The sequence below is a fragment of the Ovis aries genome, chromosome 3, assembly GCF_016772045.2.
Source record: "Ovis aries strain OAR_USU_Benz2616 breed Rambouillet chromosome 3, ARS-UI_Ramb_v3.0, whole genome shotgun sequence".
Lineage (NCBI taxonomy): Eukaryota > Metazoa > Chordata > Mammalia > Artiodactyla > Bovidae > Ovis > Ovis aries.
The window spans coordinates 213,025,966-213,047,144 of NC_056056.1; the positions used below are offsets into that span (position 1 = coordinate 213,025,966).

General features: G+C 44.7%; 1 protein-coding gene across 2 annotated transcripts in view; it reads right to left on the bottom strand.

Annotated features, from left to right (window-relative positions):
• The window catches only part of SLC6A13 (solute carrier family 6 member 13), a 38,985-nt gene extending 20,113 nt beyond the window's left edge, over positions 1-18,872 (bottom strand). For both annotated transcript variants that reach the window (XM_004006961.5, XM_060413484.1), the window contains exons 1-3: positions 18,823-18,872; positions 15,841-16,047; positions 1,249-1,383 (exon numbers count right to left, since the gene is read on the bottom strand). In XM_004006961.5, coding sequence (XP_004007010.2) covers positions 1,249-1,383; positions 15,841-16,042 — 337 coding nt within the window. In that variant the 5' untranslated portion in view covers positions 16,043-16,047; positions 18,823-18,872. The remainder of the gene's footprint in view (positions 1-1,248; positions 1,384-15,840; positions 16,048-18,822) is intronic.
• Between the last annotated feature and the right edge of the window lie 2,307 nt (positions 18,873-21,179).

Genomic DNA, 21,179 nt, shown 5'->3' on the forward strand with positions numbered 1-21,179 from the left:
CCAATGACAGAATCACAGAGATAGAGAACAGATCAATGGTTGTCAGAGGTTAGGGATGAGGGCAGGGAGGGGGTGAACGCGACTGTAAAGGGGCAGTGGAGTGGAGGCCTTTGTAGTCATGGAACAGTGGTGGTGGTCACACACATCCACACAAGTGATACAATTACACACAGTTACACATACATACCCTCACACAAGCGAGTGCATGGAAACGGGTGAAACCTGAACAAAGTCTGTGGTTGGTACCAATGTCCATTTCCAGGTTTTGACATTGTTCCATAGCTATATAAAATTTTTACCATGAAGGAAAACTGGCTGATGGGTACACATGACACTCCTGGGCTACTGTTGCAACTTTCTGTGAACATAGAATTATTTCAAAATAGAAATGTAAAGAAAATCCTAAAGGGAGAGGAATATTAAAACACCCTAAGTAACTACTGTGTCAAGATAGTAGAATTATTTTTTTATTTATTTTGGCAGTGCCTTGAGGCTTGTGGTATCTTAGTTCCCCAACCAGGGATTGAACGCAGGCCCCCAGCAGTGGAAGTGTGGAGTCTACTTAATCACTGGACCACCAAGAAAGTCCAAAGATAGTAGAATTATTAATGGATTTTTTTCTCATTAAAATTCTTTTTAGAGACTTCCTTGACTGTCCAGTGGTTAGGACTCTGTACTCTCACTTCCAAGAGCCTGGGCTCAATCCCTGGTTGGGGAACTAAAACACCACAAGCTGCATGGCACAGCCAAAAAAAAAAAAAATCCCCAAACTAAAAACGAATTAAAAAACAAACAAACAAAATCTCTTTTTAAATGCTTTCCATTGATTAAATATGTTTTTAAAAGCACAAAATTATTTGTATGTATTGCAAAATACATACAGGTACAACTAAAATAGCTTTGCACTCTACTTATTAGCTAAAGCCTTTGTGCCACCCTCAACCCCATCTTCTCCTCCATCCTCTGCTGGGCTGAGTGACTAGTTCTGTCTTGGGCCCACAAGTGGAGTTGTTCAGTTACTCAGTTGTGTCCAACTGTGACCCCATGAACAGCAGTACGCAAGGCTTCCCTGTCCTTCACTCTCTCCCTGAGCTTGCTCAAACTCATGCCCACTGAGTCACAAGTGGAAGGTTTAACATAAAGACCCAGGGGCTTATCTCCATTAGCACTGCTGCTGAACCCCCCAGTTATTCCAAATGCAGTTTATAACCTGGTGCAGAGACTCTGGTGTCAGGCACGATGACTCACCCTCAAAGATGGGGCAGATCTTCCTCCAGGCTGTGATGCCCCCCTGACTGGTGTACTGGCCCAGCGCCGTCTCCAGGAGGAAGACAGGAATGCCGCAGGTAAAGAGGAAGATGAGGTAGGGGATGAAGAAGGCACCTGCAGGTGGGAAACAGGCTGTGTGTTCCTTGGCAGTAGCCTTCTTGTGGTCCAAGTCCAGCTCCTCCCACCACCACTGCTCCCAAGGCGGGGGTCGGGGGGTGCTGTGAAAACCTGGGAACACTGGTCTAGATGTCTGGAACCAGGCAGAGGTCAAGTGTCACCAAGTTACTTAGGACTGGCCAGTCCCTTTCTTCACTCTGAAATTTCCGTCTATACTTACCAAGGTGTACTTCCCATCAACTTCAGTTATCGCCTAAAAAACACATAACCTGTGGCCATCGAAGGAGCTCCTGGAATCCCAGAAACCACGAGCATTCACAGAGCCCATAGTCCAGCAGGTGTCGAAAAAATGATTGCTCTTGATGTCAGAGAGGGATTTTTAGCAGACTGCAGTCAGACTTCCTTTTAGTAATCCTTTCTGTTTTCACAGTCATTGGCTGAGACAAGTCTACTGACTCCAGAAACGCTGGCATTTTCTCCACCCTAGACCTCTATCTGCTGGCATCAGGGCAGGGAGTTCATAGGACAGAGTCCCAGGGAGCAGAGATGTGCACAGAAAGGGACTTCCCCGGTGGTCCAGCGGTCAAGAATCAGCCTGCCAATGCAGGGGACTCAGGTTCAATCCCTCATCGGGGAACTATTATCTCTCATGCCTTGGGGGCAGCTAAGCACACCACGACTAGAGGGCCTGAGTGCTACAGTAAAGACCCAGCACAGACAAAAAAGGAAAAAAAAATGTGCATAGAGAAACCCAAATATCTGCAGATGGTCCCCTACTAGCTTGCAGCTGAGTACTGGTCAGTAGATATGCGTGAGGAAATCACCCAGGGAAGGGAAACTATCTCTCAAAAGGATTGAATCCAGTGGTGTTTATGCAGGGGACATTCCAAACGTTTAAGAAGAAATAATCCCAGTTTTATAGAAACTCTTCTAGAGAATGTAAAAGGAATTCTTTCCAACTGATTATTCTACAAAGCTAGCATTACCCTGATAAGAAAAGCAGGCAAAGACAAGAAAAGAAAACTATAGGTCAAACTTTGATGAACATAGATGCAAAATTCTAAAAATTTTTTAGCAAATCAGATTCAACAACATGTATTAATAAAAAGATAATGCATTACATAGTGGGGTTTACCCAGGAATACAACAACCTTGAAGGCTGGGAAAAGGAGACCTCAAGCACAATAAGTTAAAAAAAATAATGAAAAGGCAGAGAAACACTACACAAATGAAGGAACAAACTAGAAACACAGAACTCCAAATAAAGGGAGAGGAAATGGGCAAACTACCTGAAAAGAATTCAGAATAATGACAGCAAAGATGATCAAAAACCTTGAAAACAAAATGGAGAAAATGCAAGAATCAATCAACGAAGACCTAGAAGAATTAAAGAATAAACATACAAACAACACAATTACTGAAATTAAAAATACTCTGGAAGGAATCAATAGCAGAATATCTGAAGCAGAAGAATGACTCAGTGAACTGGAAGATAAAACGGTGGCAATAACTTCTGAAGAGCCGAATAAAGTCAAAAGAATGAAAAGAACCGAGGATAGTCTCAGACACCTCTGGGACAATATCAAACACACCAACATTCAAATTATAGGGGTCTCAGAAGAAGAAGAAGAGAAAAAGAAAGGATATGAGAAAATTTTGAAGAGATTATAGTTGAAAGTTTTCCCAACATGGAAAAGGAAATAGTCAATGAAGTCCAAGAGGCACGAAGAGTCCCATACAGGATAAACCCAAGTAGAAACACGCCAAGGCCCATACTAATCAAACTAACAAAGACTGAACACAAAGGAAGAATGTTAAAAGGAGCAAGGAAGAGGCAACAAGTAACATACAAGGAAACCCCAAATGCTTAACAGCTGATCTTTCAGCAGAAACTCTGTAGGCCAGAAAGGAATGGCAGGATATATTTAAAGTACTGAAAGGGAAAAATCTACAACCAAGATTACTGTACCTGGCAAGGATCTCATTCAAAATTGAAGGAGAAATAGAAAGCTGTTCAGACAAGCAACAATTAAGAGGATTCAGTACCATCAAACCAGCTTTACAACAAATATTAAAAGAACTTATATAGTCAAGAAATACAACAGAAGAAAAAAATCTACAAAATCAACACCAAACAATTAAGAAAATGGCAATAGGAACATATATATCAATAATTACTTTAAATGTAAATGGATTAATGCTCCAAACAAAAGACACAGACTGGCTGAATGGATTAAAAAAAAAACAAACCCCATATATATGCTGTCTACAAGAAACCCACTTCAGACCTAAAGACACATATAGACTGAAAGTAAGAGGATGGAAAAATATATTCCATGCAAATGGGATGCAAAAGAAAGCTGGAGTAGCAATCTTCATATCAGACGAAATAGACCTTAAAATAAAGAAGATTACAAGAGATAAGGAAGGACACTACATAATGACCCAGGGATCAATCCAAGAGGAAGACATGACAATTGTAAATACCTATGCACCCAGCATAGGAGCACCTCAATACACAAGACAAACACTAACAGACATAAAAGGAGAAATTGACAGTAAGACAATAATAGTAGGAGACTGACACCCCACTCACACCAAAGGACAGATCATCCAAACAGAAAATTAATAAGGAAACACAAGTCTTAAGTGATACATTAGATGAAATGGATCTCATTGATATCTTCAGGACATTCCATCCGAATGCAGAGGAATACACCTCCTTCTCAAGTGCACGTGGAACATTCTCCAGGATAGACCACATCTTGGGTCACAAATCAAACCTCGGTAAATTTAAGAAAATTGAAATCCTATCAAGCATCTTCTCTGACCACAGCACTAGGAGACTAGATAGCAATTAGAAGAAAAAACTGTAAGAAACACAAACACATGGAGATCAAACAACACGTTTCTAAATAACCAACAGGCTACTGAAGAAATCAAAAGGGAAATCAAAACATTTCTAGAAACAAAGGACAATGAAACCGCAACAACTCAAAACCTATGGGATGCAACAAAAGCAGGTCTAAGAGGAAAGATTATAGCAATACAATCCAACCTCAAGAAACAATAAAAACATCAAATAGACAACCTAACTTCACACCTAAAACAACTGGAAAGAGAAGAACAAAAAAACCCCCAAAATTAGTAGAAGGAAAGAAATCATAAAGATCTGAGCAGAAATAATTGAAAAATAAACGAAAGAAACAATAATAAAAATTAATAAAACTAAAATCTGGTTCTTTGAGAAGATAAACAAAATTGACAAACCTCTAGCCAGACTCATTAAGAAAAAAGGAAGAATCAAATCAACAACATTAGAAATGAAAAAGGAGGGGTCACAACAGACAATGCAGAAATACAGAGTAGTATTAGAGACTATTGTGAACAACTATATGGCAGTAAAATGGATAACCTGGGAGAAATGGAGAGATTCTTAGAAAAGTTCAGTCTTCCAAGACTGAACCAGGAAAAAATAGAAATTATGAACAACACAACTACAAACACTAAAATTGAAGCTATGATCAAAAATCTCCCCCCAAAATCAAAAGCCCAGGACCAAATGGCTTCACAGGAGAATTCTATCAAACATTTAGAGAAAAGCTAATGCCCATCCTCCTAAAACACTTTCAAAAAACTGCAGAAGAAGGAACACTTCCAAATTCATTCTATGAGTCCACCATCACCCTGATACCAAAACCAGACAAAGACAACACACAAAAAGAAAACTACAGGCTAATATCACTGATGAACATAGATGCAAAATCTGCAACAAAATTGTAGCAAACAGAATTCAGCAACACATCAAAAAGCTCATACACTATGATCAAGTTGGGTTTATTCCAGGGATGCAAGGATTCTTCAATATACACAAATCAATCAATGTGATACACCATATTAACAAATTGAAAGATAAAAATCATATGATAACCTCAATAGATGCAGAAAAAGCCATTGACAAAATTCAGCACCCATTTATGATTAAAACTTTTCAAAAAAAATAGGCACAGAAGGAACCACCTCAACATAGTAATGGCCGTATATGATAAGCCTACAGAAAACATTGTTCTCAGTGGTGAAAAACTGAAAGCATCTCCCCTAAGATCAGGAACAAGACAAGGGTGTCCACTTTCACCACTATTATTCAACATAGTTCTGGAAGTTCTAGCTACAGCCATCAGAGAAGAAAAAGAAATAAAAGGAATCCAGACTGGAAAAGAAGTAAAGCTCCCACTGTTTGCAGATGACATGACACTGTACATAGAAAACCTTAAAGATAGTATCAAAAAATTAGAGCTAATCAGTGAATTTAGCAAAGTTGCAGGATACAAAATCAATACACAGAAACCACTTACTTGCATCTCTATATACTAACAATGAAAAATCAGAAAGAGAAATTAAGGAATCAATCCCATTCACCATTGCAACAAAAAGAATTAAATATCTAAGAGTAAACTTACCTAAGGAGACAAAAGAACTGTACACAGAAAATTATAAGACACTGGTGAAAGAAATCAAAGCCGAAATAAGCAGATGGGGATAGTCCATGTTCTTGGGTAGGATATTCCATGTTCCTTAAATATTGTGAAAATGACTACACTACCAAATGCAATCTACAGATTCAATGTGATCCCTATCAAATTACCAATGGCATTTTTCATAGAACTAGAACAAAAAATTTCACAATTCATATGGAAAAACAAAAGACCCGGAATAGCTAAAGCAGTCTTGAAGAATGGAAGTGGAGTAATAAATTTTCCTTTCTTCAGATTATACTACAAAGCTACAGTCATCAACACAGTATGGTACTGGCACAAAAACAGAAATATAGACCAATGGAACAAGATAGAAAACCCAGAAATAAACCCATGCACCTATGGGTACCTTATTTTTGACAAAGCAGGCAAGAATATACAATAGGGCAAAGACAGCCTCTTCAATAAATGGTGCTGAAAAACGGGACAGCTACATGTGAAAGAATGAAATTAGAACACTTTCTAACACCATACACAAAGATAAACTCAAAATGGATTAAAGACCTAAATGTAAGGCCAGAAACTATAAAACTCTTAGAGGAAAACATAGGCAGAACACTCGATGACATAAATCAAAGCAAGATCCTCTATGACCCACCTCCTAGGGTAATGGAAATAAAAACAAAAGTAAACAAGTAGGATCTGATTAAACTTAAAAGCTTTTGCACAGCAAAGGAAACTACAAGCAAGGTGAAAAGACAGCCCTCAGAATGGGAGAAAATAATAACAAATGAAACAACTGACAAAGTATTAATTTCCAAAATATACAAGCAGCTCATACAACTCAATGCCAGAAAAACAAACAACCCAATCAAAAAGTGGGGGAAAGACCTAAACAGACATTTCTCCAAACAAGACATACAGATGACTAACAAATACATAAAAAGATGCTCAACATAGCTCATTACTAGAGAAATGCAAATCAAAACCACAATGAGATATCACCTCACACCAATCAGAAAGGCCATCATCAAAAAGTCTACAAACAATAAATGCTGGAGAGGGTGTGGAGAAAAGGGAACGCTCTTGCACTGTTGGTGGGAATGTAAATTGATACAGCCTGTTGGTTAAGAGAATTAGAGAAGCCGAGGTTCAGAAAAAGAACGAGACAGGCACTTTACAGGAACAGATGACCTTTAATGAGGTGAGAAGGGGCAGCAGTCAGATTAGCGAGCTGCTGCACTAACCTAAGAAATGAGTAAGTATATATAGGCATGTATGTGCAAAGTTACTGTCTCAAGGGGACCTGTTCTTCCCCAAGGTTGTTCTGAGTAGTCATCTCTTAAACGGCTGGGGAAAGGAATTTTGGAGATTGGCCAGAGGCTGGACTGGCTGGGAGCTGGGCGTAATCAACCTAATGTCCATTTTTATTTCCGGTGAGAAAGCTCTTTGTTTTGCATAGAATGGTGGGAAGGATCTGGAGGGGAGTTTTAACTCCAGGCTACCTCGAGCCATGCAACTTTCCTTCACAGCCACTATGGAAGACAGTATAGAAATTCCTTAAAAACTACCATAAAACCACCATATGGAATATGGGAATAAAACCACCATATGACCCAGCAATCCCACTCCTAGGCATATACCCCGAGGAAACCAAAATTGAAAAAGACGCACACATCCCATTGTTCATTGCAGCACCATTTACAATAGCTAGAACATGAAAGCAACCTAGATGTCCATCAACAGATAAAGGAATATAGAAGCTGTGGTCCATACACACAATGGAGTATTACTCAGCCATAAAAAGGACCACATTTGAGTCAGTTCTGATGAGGTGGATGAACCTAGAACCTATTATGCAGAGTGAAGTGAGTCAGAAAGAGAAAGATAAATATTGTATTCAAATGCATGTAAATGGAATCTAGAAAAATGGTACTGAGGAATTTATTTCCAGAGCAGCAATAGAGAAACAGACACAGAGAAGAGACTTATGGACATGCAGAGAGGGGAGGAGAGAGTGAGATGTATGAAAAGAGTAACATGGAAACTTACGTTACCATATGTAAAATAGATAGCCAATGGGAACTTGCTGTATGGCTCAGGAAACTCAAACAGGGGCTCTGTATCAACCTAGTGGGGTAGGATAGGGAGGCAGATTGGAGGGCGGTTCAAAAGGGAGGGGATATATGTATACCTATGGCTGATTCATGATGAGGTTTGACAGAAAACAACACAATTCTGTAAAGCAATTATCCTTCAATTAAAAAAATAAATTTAAAAAAATGTGCTAAGAAGATAAATCTTATATTGTGTTCTTATCACAAAAAGTTAAAATAAAAAAGGACAAAAGGAAACTTCTGGAGGTGATGGATGTGTTTATGACATTGACTGTGGGAATGGTTTCACAGGTATGTGTTTACCTCAAAACTCGAGTTGATATGTTAAATGTGTACAGCTTTTTGTAAGTCAGTCATAACTCAGTAAAGTGTAATTAAAAAGAAAAGAAGGACTCCCCTGTGATCCAGTGGCTAAGATGGTAAGAAAACAAACAACCCTTTTTTTTTCTAATGGTCAGAAGATTTGAACAGGGTTTCACCAAAAAAATAAAAGAAAAAGAAAAAAATATGTGAGTTGCAAATAAGCACATAAAAAGATGTTCAATATCATTAGTCATTATAAATTTAAATAATGAGGTAATGCTACACACCAATTAAAAATTAAAAAGACAGAGCAGGAATTTCCCTGGCGGTTCAGTGATTAAGACTCCATGCTGCCAACGTAAGGACTGCAGTTCCATCTCTGATCAGGAAACTAAGATCCCACAAGCCTCGCATGTGCGTGGAGCAGCCAAAAAAAGTAAAAGAAAAAACAGACTAAGTATTGGTGAAGATATGGAAAAGCTGGCACCCGCATACACCGTTGGCAGGAATGTAAAATGCACAACTGTTTCGGAAAAGCGTTTGGCAATTTCTTAAAAAGTAAAGGTGCATTACCATAGAATCCTGTCATTCCACACTTAAGTGTTTACTCAAGGGAGGTGAAAGCATATGTTTATACAAAGACTTGTATACAAATGTTCTTAGCAGATTCATCTGTAAAACCTGGAAAGAACCCAAATGTCCATAAACAGGAGAAGAGATAAATGGCAGTCCACCCATCTAACGAAACGGTGATCTAGTCACTAAGTCGTGTTCGACTCTTGCGACCCCATGGACTGTAGCCTGCCAGGCTCCTCTGTGGGATTCTCCAGGCAAGAATATGGAATGGGTAGCCATTCCCTTCTCCAGGGAATCTTCCTGACCCAGGAACTGAACCCAGGTCTCCTGCATTGCAGGTGAATTCTTTACTGACTGAGCTACAATACTATCCAGCAATAACAAGAGAGGAACTACTGAGAAACGAAAAAGATGGATGAATCTCAAAGTAATTATGCCAAGTCAAAGAAGCCAAATCATGATTCCATTTATAGATAAGTCTAAGAAACGCAAACTAGTGTACAGGGACAGCACGGATAAAGAAAATGCTATACGTATAGTTGGGTATTATTCAGCCATAAGACAGACGGAAATTCCATGCTTTGCTACCATGGATGGACCTTGAGGGTATCATGCTAAGTGACGTAAGTTATACAGAGAAAGTAAAGTAAATATATTGTGTGTTCTCACTTATATGTGGGATCTCAAAATAGTCAGATTCATCAAGGCAGAGAGTAGAATGGTGGTTGCCGGAGGCTGGAGGTAGGAGACATGGGGAGATTCTCAAAGGGAAAAATGGGGAGATACACAGTTCATTATAAGAGGAACATTTCCTGGGGCTAGAACTGTACAGTGTGGTGACTACAGTAAATGACACTTTTTCATATACTAGAAAGTTCTTAAGAGTGTAGATCTTAAAAGCTATCACCACCAAGAAAAGGTAATGATATGAAGGAGTGGAATTGTTAACTAACCCTATTGTGGTAATGATTTTGCAATATATACTTGTATGAAATCATATTGTTGTATGCCTTAAACTTTCATATATTATGTATCAGAAATAAATCAGTAAAGCTGGAAATAGTTGCATCTTTCAAAAACAGAGACCTCCCTGGTGGTCCACTGATTAAGACTTCACTTTCTAAAGCAGGAGATGCAGGTTCAATTCCTAATTAGAGAGTTAAGATTCCACATGCCTCTCAGCCCCAAAAAAACCAAAACATAAAAAAAAAATAAAACAGAAGCAATATTGTAACAAATTCAATAAAGACTTTAAAAATGGTCTGCATCAAAAATCTTTAAAAAAAAAAAAACAGGTTTGTGGTTGCATTGAGATGGGGTTGCAGAGGTTGGGGGTGGGAGAAAGGGTCAGGAGGCAGTTTGAGGGAGTGATGGATATATTCACAATCTTTTTTTTTTTTCCTTTTAGTTTATATTTTGGCCATGCCATGTAGCATGTGGGATCTTAGTTTCCCAGCCAAGGATGAAACTTGTGCCCCCTGCAATGGAAGCTTGGAGTCCTAACCACTGGATCACCTGCAAGTCCCCGTTAATTATCTTGATAGTGGTGATGGTCTCAAGGGTGTGTACCTATGGCAAAACTTATGTAGCTGTACATTTCAAATGTGTACGATTTATTATAAGCCAATTATACCATACTAAAATTGCTAAAACAAAAGTTGGTGGTGAGGAATCAACTCCTCCATTTCTCTGCCTTCCAAGTCTCTTGGCGTGTAGTCCACGCATGATTCAAGCACTGAGGGAGACGCTTGGTGACTGTAAGGGCAAAGAAAGATCATAAACAACTCAGGCAAGTAAGTACACAAATCAGGCCAAGACTCGCTGGGCAGGAGGAGGGAATTAGGAAAGAGAGAATCCAGTAGCTGAAATGAGCTGTCACTACTGAGAGTTAGAAACATCAAATAAAGAGAGCAAAAAGAGAGTGGGGGGCCAGGAGAGGAGTCTCCAAGCCCCGCCTCCCATCTCTATGCCACCTGCTCTTTCCCAATAAACCAAGCCAACCTTTAACTGCACCGGGTCTTGTGGTCAGTCTGTTCCCCTCCTCCTCTGCCTCCTTGAGTACCTCGGCAGCTGACCGTAAGGGACAAAGTCCACACCCACCAGCCAGAGTCACTGGCCCCAAACTGGGGAGGGAGTTAGAGAAGGGATGGAGCCCAAGAGGGACCCGTGTGCCCACCAGGGAGTCCTGGAGACACTGCCCGTTTCCTCACCCGAGCCATACCCACCACCCCTGCAAGACATATCCAGTCCTGGAGAAGGAGAATGGAGTCACGGTTACCTGCTCCCCCAAAGCCCCCACTCAGTCTCCTCCCTCAGTTTTCAAATGTCCTGGCATCATCCCCCATGGGATGCCAGAGACCACACACCCATCCTGGAAAAGAACCATTCTGCTAGACGTCCTTCTCAGTAATAGCACATTCTGTGGTGTCACCTGTCATGTTCCAGGTGACAATTTTTAAAAAAATTTATTTATTTCTTGGCGACTTGATCTTAGTTACAGCTTGTGGGATCTATTTCCCTGACCAGGAATCAAACTCAGGCCCCATGCATTGGGAGCTCAGAGTCTTAGCTCCTGAACCACCAGGGAAGTCCCTCCAGGTGACATTTTTTTTTAAGACAAACTGTTAAATGTCCCACATGAGTAACACAGCGGTGAGGATTCCTGAATTATCACACGCTGTAATCAGCACTACTGAACCAATACTTGGCACTGAGTCACTAACTAAAAATGGTAACCAGTCATCACATACTAATAACATAACTATGACTCTTGCATGAAGACATGCGCTCCTTGTCTCTCTTTGCTCCTTAGTATCTACGGACATCCTCAGGGCACAATGGGGCTGTCTAACGCCCGTGGCAAAGGCGTCCTATGCGCTCCCTCTCCCTGATGTCTAGAGCTGGGGTTTGCTTGGCTGCACCACCGCCCCACAGCCGTCCCTCTGAGATCCTGGTTTCTGAGTGGCCCAGCGGTAGCACATTCTGCTGTGGTCTCACTCGGGGTCTCCAGCCCCGGGCATCCCAGGTGTTGGGAACCTCAGAATGCTGGTAACCCAGGGTCCAGGGAGCAGGAGAGGTTCCAGCTGAAGGCCCGGGTTCTGCAGCAACCAGGAGCTGGGTATCCAGGTAGAGTCAGCAGTTATGTGAAAAAGAAGGACAGCAAAGAGACCTCAAGATTCTTAGCCTCGGCACTGGTCTGCTTCTGGCCTGAAGCCTCTGCCATCAGTTCTTAGCACCACAGATACAGAGATCGTGTTCAAGTGTAAGACTGGCTGCTCTGCTCAAACTCCTGCCCTGACTCCCCAGCCCTGGAGTGAAAGCCGAACCTCACAGTGGTTGACAAGCCCTGCAGGACCCACCCCCTACAGTGACTCCCCTCCTTTGACTCCCCAGACACACCAGCCAGCCACCCTCTCTGAGGCTATTAAAACCTTTTGTTTCCTCTGCCCCAGGATGCACTCCCCACCTCCAATATCCCCAAGACCGGGTCTCACCCCTGACCCCAGAAGCTGTCACTCAAGTGTTCTCCGTGTGGCCGCCCCACCCTGCTCCAGTGATGCTCAGCGACTTCTGATACGCTGTGTCATTTTCTTATTTGCTATGTTTACTGTCTGTCTTGCCGCCACCCACACCCCGAATGAAAGCCCCACAAAAACAGGGAGGCGGTCTGTTCTGTTTCCGTTTTATCATCACAACTCAGAGTAGTTCCTGGCAGGTGGTGCGTTCTCAGTGTGTAACCACCATTGGGTGACTTACATTGGTTGGCCTGATTCTAGAAAATCACAGGGGCCAGGGGGTGGGGGCAAGTGCTCAGGGTGGACTGGCCACAATGCCTGGGCAAGGAGCACATTTACCTAGAAGCACCCCTTCTTTCCCCGTCTTCTGTTGGATGCTGATTATATATATATATATATATATTTAAGTTCTTTTTTTTTTTTTTTTTTGGTTGTGGACCATTTTTTAAGTGTTTATTGCATTTGTTACAATATTGCTTCTGTTCTGTGTTTTGGTTTCTTGACCATGAGGCATGTGGGATCTTGGCTCCCCAACCAGGGACTGAATCCGCATCCTCTGCATTGAAAGCCCAAGTCCCAACCACCAGACTCGGTTTCTTCACACCGCTTTCTCAGCGTCTCTGGTTTTTAGCTACTGTGTTTCACTATCGACCTGTCCTCCATCATATTCTTAGCTCAGCCTTTCCCCTGCTCTGGGACTCACTTCTAATCGGATCTACCAAACATCCAAGCTGGAAGGAACCAAAGACAGCACTTGGATTTTCAGTTTGGAACTGATGCTATGCTTTGGGGATGTCTTCCTCACTGAGCTCCCCAACCAACAAACATTGGCAACGATAAGGTCCTCCTTCCAAGCACAAAAGCGGCTATTTGCAGCTGTGAAGTTGGAGAAAGCACCCAGCAGAGGCAGGCTGATAGCACACGTGGCCTCAAGGGGTTCACACCATGACCCCAGCATCCTCAGAACCTGCTCAGAACCATCCTCGAATCCCCTGGGAGTCCCAGCCCTGATCTGAGGGCCACAGGTTTAAATAAAAACACTGAACTGGGAGGAGGGGATGAAACCTACCTAGAAGGCATCTGTCCTCCCCTCCCCGACCCTATCTCATGTGGGCAGTGAAGGGCCCTGTCACAAGGAGGTGTCTCGTCCCTTCCAGACCAAGGTGACTAGACAAAGTGTGGGGTCTATGCTCTGAGGGGCCGAGGAGGGGTGAAGAGCACAGAAAGGATGAGCCTCTGGGAACACCAGAAACCAGAAGAGCTGGCCTGTCTGGGTCCCTGCACAGACCCGGGGGGTCCCGGGCAGGTCCCCATCACGCCGGTAAAGGTGCCACCCGTATGTCTACCCGCTGGCCCTGCGTGACTCAGGGCCTTCAGAGCAAAGCTGGGCATCAGCCTCCAGCCCCAGAACCCCTCAGTGCACTTCCTCCAGCTGCCGTTGTCCGTCAAGGAAAGAGAAGAGGAAGCCTGAGGCCTGGTGCCCCACTGGAGAAGAAGGGGTGGGAGGAAGGGCTATGGCGTCAGGATTTTGCAGATGGTCCCAGGACCCCAAAACAGCTCCTGGGGACCAGCGTGCTAGAGGGAGGGCCCTGCCCAGGGAGGAGGCAGCCATGTCCTACCTCCACACCCCGGTTCCTTCAGTGAAGAATCAGGGGCTGTGGTCATGATCCCGGCCTGTGTTTCCTTTTCTGAGACACAGCCACACACACACCCCCCCCCAGGCCACACAGACCTAAACGGGCCCCCGAAGCAGAGTTTAGGCGCAAACCTACTGGGAGACGCCTCCCGTAGACAGGGTGACCCTGTGCTCCTGCTCTGGCCCCCGCTCCCCCTTCCTCAGCGCAGGGGTCCCCACAGACCCCAGAATCCCTCCCCCACCTCTTCGTGCCAGTCCTGCTAATTCCCAGGCCGACCTCGCGGTCCCATTCCAGAGCAGCTTGCAGAAAGCAGCTCACCTCCTAATCTTGCCGTGTGAGGAGCTAAGCTGGTCACTGGGTCCAGACACAGAGCCCCCAGGCCTGGCCTAGCTCCCCACCCCCTCTCCTCCCCAGACTAGCCGAATCTGACCACCCTAAGGCCCAAGGGTCTGAACAAGCTGTCGGAGGGTCCAGGGCTAGGTGGGGACCTCCTGCCTTCCCTAGAGATGCCAGCCGACCTAGCAAAGTCCTGCAGCTTCAGACTGCCAGCCAGAGAGTCTGCGGGAAGGAGAACACATTGGCCCACTCCCACTTGCTCTGGGAAAAATAGAAATTAACCTCCGGTCCCTGGGCCAGTGCCCAGCTGCCACCATCCTGAGAGTATGAATGGGCTCAGGGCCTCTCTATATTCTCCTCCCTCCTGACCTCCCACCCCTACTCTGTGCTGTGGGCTTTCTCTCCCCAAAACCACTTCAACTGGGTTCACGCACAGGGAGGCTCCCACGCCCCCACCAAGGGTGAGTGTTGCATTAGGGTGCCCTAAAGTCCTCATGGCCCACACAGTCCTACCCCTTCAGTCTTTCCCCGTGATCTATCTCAGCATTTCCCTTCCTCCAGCCCAGATTGCAACCCCATCCCGCCTCCCAAACCAGACCTGGGAGCCCAGTCCCACTAAGCTTTACCCACCGACGAGGAGACATTCCAAACCCACTGCTCTTCCCAGAGGCCTTCAGCACCTGGGAAATCCCTCAGGGGCTCCCCAGAGACCTGGCAAGGGCTGGGGTGCCTAAAAGAGAGTCCATGGTGGGAAAGTGACCTGCATTGCTAAGGGGACAGTGGGATCACTGCAGGGCCTGAGAGGCAGGAAGGATCCAGAAAGGAACTGGAGTCCATGCTCCCCCACCCCATGCAAATATTTCAGTGGGAAAATTATAAAAGAAGAGTCACTGGGATCAAAGGTGACACGTGGTGCGGGCGGGACGGGGCGGGGCGGGGCGGGCTGGGGACAGGCGGCCCTGGTTGCAGAGTCTGGAGGCCACGGGACAGCTGGGTGCCAACATCGCCCTCAGCACAGCCATGGATTCTGAGGCCCTTTGCCCACAACCTCCAGTCCTGACAACCACCTTGAGGGGCAGGAAGAACCGTCTCTGTTCTCAGTGCCCACCTGAGGTCCAAGGGCTTGCTCCAGGTCACAGGGAGTGAGTAGCAGAGCCAGAACCCAAACCCCCATCCATCTGGTCCCAGCCCCCACCTGTGTTTCTCTGCTGCCACCATGGGCACCCAGGACGTCACCCCCGTCTAGGTGCTTCTCCTGCAGGGTCCTGAGTGACTTCTAAGGGTTTTTCCAACTCCAGCATCCTCTGCATCTATGGAGCTCCCCAGGGAGCAGTAGGCGCAGGAGATGGAGACAGCCTTGTGGGCGTGAAGGGTGCGGTGCCTCTCACCTGCCCTGTTTTTGTAACAGAGGCAGGAAACCTCCATCCACTGCCCAGGCAAGAGGCGCCAGGCGGGCACAGTTCTCCCCCACTGCGCCCACCTCAAGTGAACTCACCTCCCCCATTTTTGTAGCAGAGGTAGGGGAACCTCCAGACGTTACCCAGCCCGATGATCTCCCCTGCCACGGACAGCACGAACTCCATCTTGTTGCTCCACTGCCCTCGCTGCAGGGCACCATCCTCCGCCGCCTTTTCCACGCCTGGGCACACTGGTTTGGTCTCTCCATTACTGGTGGTGCCCGAGACCCTGCTATCCATTCCCCCTGGAAGACAAGCAGGGCACTGTGCTACTGCTGGGGGCTGGGGGTGGGGGGGCGGTGCCTGGAAGGAAAGCTTCCCCCTTCCCTTCCACCAAATTCCCAAAGGAAAAGTGCCGGGGAGGAGAGTGACTCCTGCTGCTGTGTGCAGACCTGCACCCACCTTGGCATGTCTGGTTGGTAAAGGCTGAGCGTATATGTTCTCTTCCTGCTTCAGGAAGAAGGCACTGACTCTGAGGCACAGACTCTGCACCCCTAGAAGGTGCCTCGGGTGGGGGCTTGTGGACATGGGGAGCCCACCTGCCCCAGGCTATCTGAGTTCTCTCTGCCACCCTCCAACCAGCCTCGTCTGCATAAGCATGTACCTCAGTCTCTCTATTCCGTGTTCAAGGACAGTTGGAGGGATGGCATTTGTATGTATCCTTAAGCCACCGATTCTCCTTTGGGGAATTTACCCTACGGAGATAACTGTGACTTTGTATAAACATTCAGCACTGAGGATGTTCATGCTTAAAACAACAAAAAATTAGAAAGCACATAAATGTTCAAATATGGTAACTAGGTTAATAAATTATGGCTCAGACAATGGACTACTATATAATCATTAAAAACTGTGCTGCAGAAGAAAGAAACAAAGAGGTGTTCACAAAATGTGAAGTGCAAACAGTTACAAAATAGACCACATGCCATGATGATGCTGGGAAAAATACCTTATGAAGGATTTGCATGCATGAAAATTAGGATAATCACCAAGATGTTTCTCTCTCAGCAGATGGGTTTTAGAGATATTTTCCTTATCTATATTTTCTACATTTTCGTCAAAAACATGCTTTATTTTATAAGAGGAATATGAAAGTCAGCTTTTTTCGATCCTTGCAAGAAGACGAGAAAGGTTGAGTAGAACCAGGGACTCTGAGTAAGATGAGCTGACCTTCCCAGGTCAGCCCTGCATCTCTCTCTGAGAGCAACATAAGAGGAAGACGACCCGTGGGCTCCTCTTCTTTTCTGGTGACGGCAGCGCAGGACTCCATTACCGCAGAGACGACAACATAAGATGATGAACACAGAGCTGCAGGCTACACCCTGCCTGCCCCTATTCTAGACTCGCACTGGGTTGAGGATGAGATTGGACGTGGTCATGTTCAGAGAACAACTGCTGTAGACCAGGTGCTTTACATGCCTTTATGTTATTCAGTGTCCGCGGCCCCAGGATGTGACAAGGTTCCCTCTGCTTTGTAAGCAGGGAGCTGCCCATCGGAGAGGTAGGATGACATGTGTGCTGCCATGCAGCACAGCCGGGACCTGACCCCACGACGTCCTGCTTGTTCAGCTACCTCCCTTGCTTACAATGGCTGGTGGGTTTAGCAGCGAGTCTAATGTAAGTATCTCTGATTGTATACAGCGGTCCCTTCTCTGCAGAAGTGAATACATGTGCTTCTTTCTACGCAACGCCCCCCCCCCACCACCCAGAAAATTTCCTGGGAACAGAACTTTCTCACAAGAGCCCCATCTGGTCACAGAGCCTCCTGCAGCTCTGTCTCCCCAGTGGGGCTGCCCCGGGGGATCCAGAAAACCAGAGGGAGGTCAGGAATGTGCTGCTTATTTGATAAATGAAGGAACGGGCTCCAGAGACTGTGGGTTAAGAAGGAGAAACCCAAGCCGTTGGTCCCCAGAAGCTTCCCCAGTCCTTCTGAGAAGGTTGCCTCTTGTCTTGTGCAGGTTCTGGGCCCAATGGGAGTCTTCCAATGATTAAACACTACCCCTCTCACTTCTCTATCCCCGCAGACCCCAGGAGAACAGAAGCCTACCCTAGGTCTCTTAGCCATGTTGATTAGCAGAGGCAGCATCGTGCGATTGAAGGGCAAGTCTGGATTCAAACCATAGCTCTGCATCACAGACCATCCGACTCCCAGGAAATGGGAAATTCATCACTCTGAGCCTCGGTTTGCTTGTCTATAAAATGTCTCTTCACTCCATCTCCTGATTCCAGCTTTACTCTCCAAATGTAACTACTAACAACCGTGTGGTGAATATTTCTTCAGACTTTTCTATTTACAGATGTGTGTGTGTGAGTTTGTGTGTGTGTGTATGTATTTGGGAAGTTTCTCTAACTGTCCAAAGTTTTATAATCTACACATCTTAATTCTAAATCACTGCCCATTTCAAGTCCTAAGCTGTGAAAGGGTAAGAAAAATATGTGTTTAAGTTAATCTACACTTGACCAAAGAAACACCTACTCTTGATGGATTTATATAGGGGCATGACAGAATACACTTAGCCATGAGGATTAAATGAAGAGATGTATATATACATACATCTATTTCATAGACATATATGTATATATATTTCATATATGTGTATATATATTCATATATATGTACATATATATACATGTATATATATGTACATATATACACACACACACATATATATATATGAAAGCACTTCATAGCATAACAGGCACTTGAATTTTTATTTTCTTTCAATCTTGTTTTATGTTCTTTCAACTTTCAATCTTGCCTCAGAGCAGAGAGCCTTTATTTTCTTAGCAGTAAAACCAAATGTCTTCCCCTTTCATCTGGGGTCCTCTTTCTCCACAGTTACATTGGTCCTTGAATCATCAGCCACCAAAGTTTCAGAAAGTCAAGAAAATAGCTAGTCTTTGCATATCACACATAAATGTCATATTTTCTAGGACAGGATCCCAAAACTGTAAGTCTTATGGATCCTATCCACCTGCAGTCTGACACCCAGAGAAAAAGAGAAGAAAACAGCACCAACCTTAGTGTAGTTGCTGCCAGAGGTCCGGTCAGAGGGGAGAAGAATTATCTGGGGGAAGGGGAGGTGATGGCTATTTAAAGTGTGGTTCCCACTCCTCTGGCACTTGTAATTCTAAACTTGGCCCAGCCCACATTCCGCCCTTGTCCCCTCCCCTCAGCTCAAAGGCTCACCCTCGCTCACCCTCGAGTGCGAGCTGGTAGGCAGCACTCTCCCCCTGGGTGACCTCAGGTCTCTGGAGAGGGATCCCGCCTTCTCTCTCTCTCTCTCATTCTCGACTCTAGCACCACCATAAATCCACCAAGAGTAGGTGTTTCGTTGGTCAGGTGCTGTGTAGATTAACTTAAACGCATATGTATCTTACCCTTTCACAACTTAGGACTTAGAATGGACAGTGATTTAGAATAAAGATGTATAGATTATAGAACTTTGGACAGTTAGAAATACTTCCCAAACACACACACACATGCTTATCTGCATACAGAAAAGTTTGAAGAAATATTTTCTGCACGGTTGTTAGTAGTTACATCTGGAGAGTAGGGTTGGGGTCAGGAGATATGAAGAGGCACTTTTCACTTCTGCTTTTTAAGGTTTAGTATTGCTTGAATTTCTAAACAGTGTGCTGGAATTGATTTCTTTAAATAATTGTCTAAACCATCACAGAAAAGGATGTGCCAAGGTTCACAGCAAAGCAAAGTCCTGCCTGGCTCATGGTGCAGGAGCGGACTGATGGGGAGGAGACAGCAGAGGGTGGAGTTGGGAGCCCCAGCCCCACGAGGGACCAGGGAGACAAGCTGAGTGTGCCCGGGGCTGCTCCGGCTCCCAGCTCCGAGGCCAAGGTAGTCCAGGATCTGGGTCCCGCTTCTGACCCTTCCCAGGCTGCTGTGGGGAGCAAGGTGTCCAAACTCTAAAAGTCCTGTTTTCTTATCTAGATAAAGAGGAGCATGCAGTGGATCTGGAGGTAGTTATACCAAGTGAAGTAAGTCAGACAGAAAGACAGACACAATTTGATATCACTTATCTGCAGAATCTGAAATATGATACAAATGAACTTATCTAGGGTAAAGAATCTGCCTGCAATGCAAGAGACACAGGAGATGCGGGTTTGATCCCTGGGTGGGGAAGATCCCCTGGAGAAGGAAATGGCAACCCACTCCAGTATTCTTGCCTGGGAAATCCCACGGACAGAGGAGCCTGGTGGGCTGTAGTCCTAAGGGTTGCAAAGAATTGGACACGAGTGAGCATGAGACAGGCAGAAGACAGACAGGGACACCCCCAGATGTGGAATGCCTGAGACTCTGCACTCCCAGCGCAGGGGGCCCGGGTGTGACCTTTGGTCAGGGAACTAGATCCTACATGCCGCAACTAAAGATCCCACATGCCACAACTAATATCCGGTGCAGCTGAATAAATAAATAAATAAGAATATTTTTTACAAAGACCAAAAGAATCCCACAAATGGACTTATCTACAAAACAGAAACAAGCTCACAGACGCAGAAAATAAACTTAAGTTACCAAAAGGGAAAGGGGAGGGGGAGGGATAAACTAAGAGACTGGGATTAGCAGATACCCACAGCTACATGTAAAGTAGATAACAAGATCCTACAGCACAGGGAACTCTATTCAGTACATTGTAATATCCTATAATGAAAAAGAATCTGAAAAAGAATATATATATATGTATACCTATGTATATCTGAATGAAACTAACTCAATGAAATTAAGCCATGCCCGTGGGGCAATCCAAGATGGGTGGGTCATGGTGGAGAGGTCTGACAGATTGTGGTCCACTGGAGAAGGGAATGGCAAACCACTTCAGTATTCTTGCCTTGAGAACCCCATGAACAGTATGAAAAGGCAAAATGATAGGACACTGAAAGAGGTACTCCCCAGGTCAGTAGGTGCCCAATATGCTACTGGAGGTCAGTGGAGAAATAACTCCAGAAAGAATGAAGGGCTGGAGCCAAAGCAAAAACATACCCAGTTGCGGATGTGACTGGTGAAAGAAGCAAGGTCCGATGCTGTAAAGAGCTATATTGCATAGGAACCTGGAATGTCAGGTCCATGAATCAAGGCAGATTGGAAGTGGTCAAACAGGAGATGGCAAGAGTGAATGTCCACATTCTAGGAATCAGCGAACTAAAATGGACTGGAATGGGTGAATTTAACTCAGATGACCATTATATCTACTACTGCGGGCAGGAATACCTTAGAAGAAATGGAGTAGCCATCATGGTCAACAGAAGAGTCCGAAATGCAGTACTTGGATGCAATCTCAATAACGATAGAATGATCTCTGTTCATTTCCAAGACAAACCATTCAATATCGCAATAATCCAAGTCTATGCCCCAACCAGT